Here is an 8,726-nt window from a genome sequence, read left to right on the forward strand (position 1 = left end):
TCACCTATAATTAACCTATATCCTGCTTCCATAAATAGATCAGCAAGACCTAAACCTTGGCCCTATTTGTTTTGCTGAAATTTGGCTTATGCTGATTCGTTGTAAGAGGAAAACACTGTTCGTTCGCTGAATAATACTGCTGAAGTAGTTCAAACAACATGGCCCTTGTTGAGGGAGAATGCCCACATAAGCTAGGGCCTGTAGCCTGGTAGTTACAAGAGCCTCGGTAGCATCTCATGTCCTGTGTCCGACTCCCCGTAGAAGCGAAAACTCCAAGATTTAACGGCGTTTGTGGCTTCAGTGGTAGGCAACATTCCTGTCGACAACGAGGCACCTGTGATGACTTCATCAATCTTGAGGATTTGTTAGCTCGGTCTTTAAAGATGCTCATATGGGTAGGGTTTGTGTGGGTGCGTTCATAGGGGTGCTTCTATGCACTCCCAATAAGAACATTTACTTTGGGTCATCGATCTCATCGTCGATGGTCGTGAAGAGGAAATCAAGGACTAGAGGTATGAATTTGCATCCTATGTTGTAAATGTTCTTTCATCGATTCAGACACGTTTTGAACTAGTTGTAGAATGTTAGATTTTAGGTATGTTCAATGTTTTGAAGTTAATCATTGGATTCGACGTAAGGCACTCTGACTTTGGTATTGAATAAGGCTAGGTTTAGCTAGAACATCGGCTGCATAAAAAAACCACAACTCCCTCTGTTCCTATTTATTAGTCATTTTGGTTGTCTACGTTCAAAGCACCTTTTACGTATCTAGATGTTAAGTGTGTCCAAATTTAGAGATCGTTGACTGATAAATTAGGTGAGAGGGAGCAGGAAAGAAGACGCTAAAAAAATTAGAGACTATTGTACCTTATTTATTTCATATATATATATATATAATTTAAGGATATACTGTGGTTATATAACTCCCCTCCCCTTCGTAGCCCGACGTGACACTTTGATCATCAGGGGCTAAAAGAAATTAGTGAACTTTTCTTCTCTGTTTCCCCCGGCATACTCTCACTCTCTCTCTCTCTCTCTCTCTCTCTCTCGTCGTTCTCCCGTGTCCGCCGTGCGCTGTCTCTGGTGGCGGCGACTGGGCGGCCCCTGCCGCCGCCGCCCTACGCCAGGTTCCCAGGCCTCCATCTTGCGTACCTTCGCCGGCGACGAGCAGCCGCCAGGTACGCCTTCTCTTTCGTTCCTGCTGTGGGAGACCGAGCACGCGACTTCGCAAACCAAAACTATCTGTATTCGGATCTGATCTGATCCAATTACAAGTGTAATATACATGTATTGTGCCTGCAAACTTTCATTTTTTTCCCTTTTTTTTGGCAAAAAAAGTATTGGGTGACATGTGTACACCCATGTCCTTTACTGGGTCCGCCCCTGGTTCTGGCCTCATGGCAGAGCCGTTTCTTGATCTGAGCGGGGGTGACCTGTTTGCAGGAGGAGGGCCTCGCCGCCGGTTGGGAGGGAGGCGGAGATGAGCCGGGGACGGTCGCCGGAGCCGCTGGATTTCTTCATCTGGACTGTGCAAGTGCTGCGACTTCTATCGTTTTTTTGTTCTTAGTTTCAGTTTCAATGGTATTTTAGGGCTCATGAATACCAGTAGTTTGGATGTCGAAATGCATGATTGATCTCCCTGCGAATTTTAGGACACTCGGGTGCTGGGTAACATACGGAATATAAAGTGTGAATCTTTTGCTTCTTTAACCCAATAAGGGATTTGGGAATTTGGGATAGTCATTGTTCACTCTATGATACTTGGAGAGTACCTTTTGCCATCTTTTACTTCTTTAACCCAATAAGGGATTTGGGAATTAGGGATAGTCATTGTTCACTCTATGGCACTTGGGAGTACCTTTTGCCTTAACTTTTATATTCCTCCAATTACTGAATTTCTTTTGTGTGGTAAGGTCATAAATTTCTGTTGTTTATATGTTGTCTTTTTTTCACATTTGTGTGGGTAGTACAGTATAAAATTTGGAAATCAGTGGTCCTACAACTTTTGTTGATTAATTTGTACTTTTATAGAATTCATTCTGTAACTTCTTTTACTAATTTGCTGAGGGGATCATTTACATGTCTCTGCAGTTTCACATACCATCGCACTCCTTAAACTATACTGCTAAACAAAGAAAACATGTAATTTTGCCTTGTGGATAACATAATTGGGATGCTGGCAAGGAACATTCTTTTGTGAAGCATGGACTGTTCCTTCTCTAGCTTTATTGTTAATGTAGGTTTCCGGCTTTTAGATAATTGCAAATGAGAGATTTGCAATGACTTTAACTAAATGAAAGGTACTGCCACACTGTTTTAAAACTTCATTTATCTATCATTGTTGGCTGAGAACAACAGTATAAATTGAGTGAGGCAGGGGGGGAGCGGTTGGGAAAGTGCTTGTGCTGAATCTGATTTACCATTTTGTCTATTGACAACTTGACATTTTAGGAATTTCTAACTTAATGGAACCTGTCAAAGTAAGCATTTGGCTCTTTAGCTGTCTGTGGGAAAACAATTATTGTAGAAATGGGCTTGTTATTTTGATTTCGACAAATTTGTGCTTTATTTACCTTGGAACTGAATTTCTTGTCGATAAGTGATGACACCTGTTAGACCTGATACTAAACGAACAATCGTGCTTGCGTGTTCAAATCAACTTTTTCATTCTGCTCTACTAGTTAAGCATTTTTTTCCCAGCACAAATGGCCTACATGCCCCAGCAAACTAGAAAAATTATCCTCTTTTTGGTATTATGATCTTAGCTAGGAAAAGGAGCTGGTTTGTTCCTTTTGCAACTTTGCAAAAGTGTATTAGGCTGCTTGACCTGGAGATGATTTAGCAAGCCATGAAAAATGATACCTTTTACCAACTAGCAAGGGATGTATTTGCACTTTTGCAGTACTGAAGGTATAATCATAAGGGGAAATTATAGGTTTAGCATTGAAAAAAGGTCAAGGTGAGAAATGATTGCATGCCTGGTTGAGGTAGAGAGGTTAGAAATTCTCAAACATTTGGTGTTGTTATGCAAGGACCTTCTTTTGTGAGTTCTAAGGTTATACTGGCCATGCTACCCTTTTCATTGTATATAAGACTATAAATGGTGCTCACAATACACAAAAAAAAATATATATATTTTTGCTAAATCTGGTTTCTATGGATCAGCTGGTTGCTAATCCTTCCATCCAAACTTACCCCTTTTTAACTTTTTCATTAAAATGAGTGTGTGCATTGTATAAGGAAGCTAATATGAGTGTGAAATAATGTGTACAAAGTGCTAAATGGTCTTTCTCTGACAGTAGACCCAGTATAGATCATTGCTTACAAATAGATCTAAGTACAAATGTACAATGACGCAGACCATAACTGTGCTGCAGGATGTAGGGTTATGGTTGGAGGAAAATAATCTTGGAAGCTATCGACAGACTTTTGAAGAGAATGGTGTCAATGGAGAGTATCTAGAAAGCCTGTCGATGTTCACTACTGAACAGATTCTTCGGTTTATAAGACGGTGTCATATGAAGTGGGGAGATTTTATCACCCTCTGTAAAGAGTTGAGACGCATCAAAGGTTCAAATTTCTGCTGCTTCTACTCTTGCGCTTCAGAAGAGTTTACCTATGCATATTTCGATTATATGATGCCCATTAGTGTTTGAGATTTTTTTCTTCAGTTTTCTTTTGAGTTTGCATAGCTTTTGACATGTGTGAAACAGTGAAGAAAAATGTTCTTTCCCCTAGCAATACTTCCCTATCTTAACAAATGAAATACTGTAAAGTTCTAGCAGCTTTTTTTTTTTTTAATGCAACTGGCAGCAGCTTAATTTTCAGGCTTATAGTGTTCTTGAATTATGTGCTCTTAGTGACCAGCTCCTTTTATAGAACTTGGGACCTCATGTTGGTAACTTAGCAAAAAGAAAATTCAGGTTATGGTTTGGGTGACGTTTTAACTAATGCTTAATTAGTATATAAATATAAATGTCACTTTATTGTAGAAATGCAAGGCATACATTTTCTTTTATTGTGTGGCAAACTTTATGATTTAGTTATATAATGTTTACTATTGTTCTCAATGATGTCAGTAGGTAACGTGGTTTCCTTGTCAAACACCTGCACATACAACAACAACAATAACAACATAGCCTTTCAGTCCCAAGCAAGTTGAGGTAGGCTAGAGTTGAAACCCACCAAGAACCCAAGTCACGGTTCAGGCACTTCAATAGCTGCTTTCCAAGTACTCCTATTCAAACATAGATCTCTAGGTATATCACAAGCTTTCAAATATCTTTTTATTGCCTCCCCCTATGTCAATTTCGGTCTTCCTCTACCTCTCCTCATATTATTAGCTTGGCTTAGGACTCCACAATGCACTGGTGCTTCTGGAGGTCTCCTTTGGACATGGCCAAACCACCTCAACCGATGTTGGACAATCTTTTCTTCCATTGGTGTTACCTCTAGGCGATCACGTATATCATCGTTCCGAACTCGATCCATTCTTGTGTGACCGCAAATCCATCGCAACATACGCATTTCTGCAAAACTCAGTTGTTGAACATATCGAATCTTTGTAGGTCAACATTCTGCTCCATACAACATAGCCAGTCTAATCGCCGTTCTATAGAACTTGCCTTTTAGCTTTTGTGGTACCCTTTTGTCACAGAGAATGCCAGAAGGTTGTCACCACTTGATCCACCTTGCTTTGATTCTATGGCTAACGTCCGCGTCAATATCTCCATCCCTCTGTAGCATCGATCCCAGATACCGAAAGGTATCCTTCTTAGGCACTACTTGACCTTCCGAACTCACATATCTCTCCTCCCGTATAACTCTGTCAAAGTCGCATCTCATGTATTCGGTTTTAGTTCTGCTCAATCTAAAACATTTAGACTCAAGGGTCTACCGCCATAACTCTAGTTTCCTATTTACTCCCGCCTGGTTTTCGTCCACTAACACTACATTATCAGCGAATAACATACACCAAGGGATATCCCCTGGTATGTTCCTGGTAACCTCATCCATTACCAAGGCAAAGAGATACGGGCTTAAGGCTGACCTTTGATGAAGTCCAATTTTAATCGGGAAGTAATCTGTGTTACCATCGTTTGTTCGAACACTAGTCACAACATTGTTGTACATGTCCTTGATGAGGGTCATGTACTTTGATGGGACTTTATGTTTGTCCAAAGATCACCACATAACATTTCTTGGTATCTTGTCATAAGCCTTCTTTAAGTCAATGAAAACCAAGTGGAGGTCCTTCTTCTGCACTCTAAACCGCTCCATAACTTGTCTTATTAAGAAGATTGCTTCTGTGGTTGACCTTCCGGGCATGAAACCAAATTGGTTTGTTGATATCTGCGTCGTTCCTCGCAGGCGCTACTCGATGACTCTCTCCCATAACTTCATAGTGAGGCTCATCAACTTAATTCTCCGATAATTAGTACAACTTTGGATATCTCCCTTATTCTTGTAGATTGATACCAATATGCTTCTTCTCCACTTCTCAGGCATCTTGTTCGATCGAAAGATATTGTTGAACATCTTGGTTAGCCATACTATAGCTATATCCCCGAGACATCTCCACACCTTGATTGAGATACCATCATGGCCTATCGCTTTGCCCCCTTTCATCCTTTTCAAGGCTTCTCTGACCTCCGATTCTTGAATCCTCCGCACAAAGCGCCTGTTAGTGTCATCAAACGAGTCGTCCAGCTGAACGGTGGTGTTCTCGTTCTCACCATTGAATAATTTATCAAAATGCTCTTGCCATCTATGTCTGATCTCATCCTCCTTCACCAAGAGTTGCTCCCTCTTATCCTTTAAGCACTTGACTTGGTTGAAGTCCCTTGTCTTCCTATCGCGAGCCCTAGCCATCCTATAAATGTTATTCTCTCATTCCTTCGTACTCAAACGTCGGTAAAGGTCCTCATAGGTCCGCCCCTTTGCCTTACTCACCGCTCGTTTTGCAGTCTTCTTTGCCACCTTGTACTTCTCTATGTTGTTTGTACACCTGTCATGACACAAGCGCTTATAGCACTCCTTTTCCTTAATAGCCTTTTGCACATCTTCATTCCACCACCAAGTGTCTTTCGAGTCGCATCCGCTCCCTTTGGTCACTTCAAGCACCTCTGAAGCAACCTTCCGAACGCATGTTGCCATTCTTCCACATGCTATTTGCATTGCCTTCATCATTCTAAGGGCCCTCTTCAATGACCTTTTCCTTAAAGACCTGTGATGCCTCCCCTTCTAATTTCCACCACTTCGTTCTAGCAAACCTAGCTTGCTTGTTCCCACGAGCTTGCACCAGAAAGCGGAAGTCAGCCACCACCAGCTTGTGTTGAGCGACCACAGATTCTCCAGGTATCACCTTACAGTCCACGCATGTTCGTTTATCCCTCCTTGTAAGGACAAAGTCGATTTGACTAGAGTACTGGCCACTACTAAAGGTCACTAAATGGGACTCTCTTACGGAAGAAAGTGTTAGCTATCATCAGATCAAAAGCTATGGCGAAGTCTAAGACTTCCTCTCCCTCCTGGTTCCTACTACCATATCCGAAACCCCCATGAATCGTCTCGAAACCTGCCCTTGATGTACCTACATGGCCATTAAGATCACCTCCTATAAAGAGCTTCTCGCTACTGGGGACAACTCTAACCAAGCGATCTAAGTCTTCCCAGAAAAGCCGCTTAGCACTCTCATCATGGCCTACTTAGGGGGCATACGCACTAATTACGTTTAAGACCATATCACTAATGACAAGTTTAACTAAGATGATCCTATCCCCTTACCTTCTCACCTCCACCACACCATCCTTGAGGCTCTTATCAATTAAAACTTCTACTCTATTTTTATTTGAAGTTGTCCCTGTGTACCAGAGCTTGAAGCCGATATTGTCCACCTCTTTCGCCTTCTGCCCCTTCCATTTAGTCTCTTGGACGCATAAGATATTTACACGCCTCCTAACCGCTGTGTCCACTAACTCTCTTAACTTACCTGTAAGGGACCCTACATTCCAGCTACCTAAACGGATCTTAATCGGCTCGACTAGCTTCCTTACCCTTCGCACCTGCCGAGGTAGGTGTGAAGACCCTTACTCATTTTGCACCACACCCGGGCGCCGATGTGGCGCGCCACTAAGGATGCGACGACCCAATCCTTGCTCACCAGATCGCGACATGGCGCGTCACGGGGGTGACGACCCGGCCCTTGCTCATTTAACACCATACCTGGGTTCCGACATGGCGCGTCGCTAAGAGGGTTACGCCCCAATGGGATTCTTTTGGGTTTCATCTCCATTAAAGCGGCTAAGTTTTTACATTGGCTCGCCGCGCCTAACATAACCCTCCTCCTTTACCAGGGCTTGGGACCTGCTATGCTGGGACACCAAAGGCGCCCCACCATAGGCGGAGTTTTCAAACACCTGCACATGCACAGATGATTTGATTAGGCATGGCCCAATCACCTGAAATCTAAGATGACCTATGACCATGACATTTCACTGTACAGTTATGACTTCAGCAGCACGGTTACAGTGCCACAGCCATAGCCCACAGGTCTATCTTGATTTTCTAGAGCTCCAATCTTCAGAGTGCAGCTTGAGGCCAGTACATTTAGCACAGTCCAACAGTAACCCAGACTAGTATATGAAGTAAAAAATGGAAAATTCAGTCACCAAATCATTTTCTTTGAGAAATAAAATCATGGGTCCAAGGCAAAAGGGAGATATCATGGAAGCTAGTTATCTGTTTTAGTCTGTAAAACTATGATAAGTGTTATCAGTCGGCTTTGTCAAATATGTTCCTCCTGGAACCTGAAACAACTGAGCATTTATTTGGCTCTCCTGCAATCTGGTGATAATTTTATAGTATTTTCTGTCTTGCACTTGCACAATGTAAACTAAAATACATGCTTGAATGTTTCATCTAACTCCTAGTCCTATTTCTCGCCAGTTGCCTGCCTGAAAGGAGAGCAGGAAGTCCGCAGGCCATGGTGGGCGCCATCATGCCTTTCTGTTGTGTTCATGCGGGTGGCCAAGCGGAACCGGCAGTCCCGCGTTGTATCCCTGAAGCTGGAAGCTTAGCAGGCTTGCCCTCAGCCACGGAACTTGCAGTCCCGTGTTGTCTCCCTGATGCTGGAAGCTTAGCAGGCTCGCCGTCAGCCACCTCGCCTTGCCTTGGCCTGCTGCCACCATCCCTGTCCCTGGGACGTAGGCCTTACTAAGGCGCCTCTCTCTCTCTGTGTACCATATAGCAAGCAATAGGTCTCAATGTTCTTGAAAGGTGTTCCTGCCTTATAGTCGTCGTGTGTGACATGCGTGTGTTTGTTGATTTGTTTATTTTCCATGTATAGGGTTGTGGATTTGAGTTCGAGATGGTAAGACGGTGTAGACGACGAAAATACATACATATGCTTTGCGTGTTTTGCAGTTGGCCTCTTTAAAATGCCCCGAGTATCTTCTTCAAAATGTTCCTTTATTTTCTGGCTATAAGAGATGGCATTGCCTGCCATGAACGATAAGGGTCACTATTGCTGGCAACAGGAGTGTGAAATAAGGATAATGAGGAATTGTGATGCTGATGCCGACCTATTGCTTGCTATATTGATTGGGCACAAGCTTGTGGTTCCACAAAATAAGGATCATGAGAGATTGTGGTGCTGAATTGCTGATGCTGGCCTTAGAAAAAAGTTCCTGCTAGTTGCAGCAGTTGGTATTGCTTATCTGATGAAT

General features: G+C 42.8%; 1 protein-coding gene across 1 annotated transcript; it reads left to right on the forward strand.

Moving 5' to 3' along the window:
• Positions 1–1,045: 1,045 nt before the first annotated feature.
• LOC136484317 (uncharacterized) lies at positions 1,046–8,431 on the forward strand. The gene is made up of 4 exons (XM_066481567.1): positions 1,046–1,178; positions 1,444–1,534; positions 3,378–3,570; positions 7,948–8,431. The coding sequence occupies exons 2-4, from the start codon at positions 1,481–1,483 to the stop codon at positions 8,076–8,078; spliced, it is 378 nt and encodes a 125-aa protein (XP_066337664.1). The 5' UTR covers positions 1,046–1,178; positions 1,444–1,480; the 3' UTR covers positions 8,079–8,431.
• The last annotated feature ends 295 nt before the right edge of the window (positions 8,432–8,726 follow it).

Source organism: Miscanthus floridulus, chromosome 9 (assembly GCF_019320115.1).
Source record: "Miscanthus floridulus cultivar M001 chromosome 9, ASM1932011v1, whole genome shotgun sequence".
In the NCBI taxonomy this organism is placed as follows: domain Eukaryota; kingdom Viridiplantae; phylum Streptophyta; class Magnoliopsida; order Poales; family Poaceae; genus Miscanthus; species Miscanthus floridulus.

Bases quoted from the DNA above. Each gene is read 5' to 3' on its own strand.
- LOC136484317 (XM_066481567.1), top strand. From the start codon at position 1,481: ATGAGCCGGGGACGGTCGCCGGAGCCGCTGGATTTCTTCATCTGGACT. The intron at 1,535-3,377 runs GTGCTGCGACTT...ACTGTGCTGCAG, and splicing joins TCTTCATCTGGACTGTGCAA to GATGTAGGGTTATGGTTGGA. The intron at 3,571-7,947 runs GTTCAAATTTCT...ATTTCTCGCCAG, and splicing joins AGAGTTGAGACGCATCAAAG to TTGCCTGCCTGAAAGGAGAG.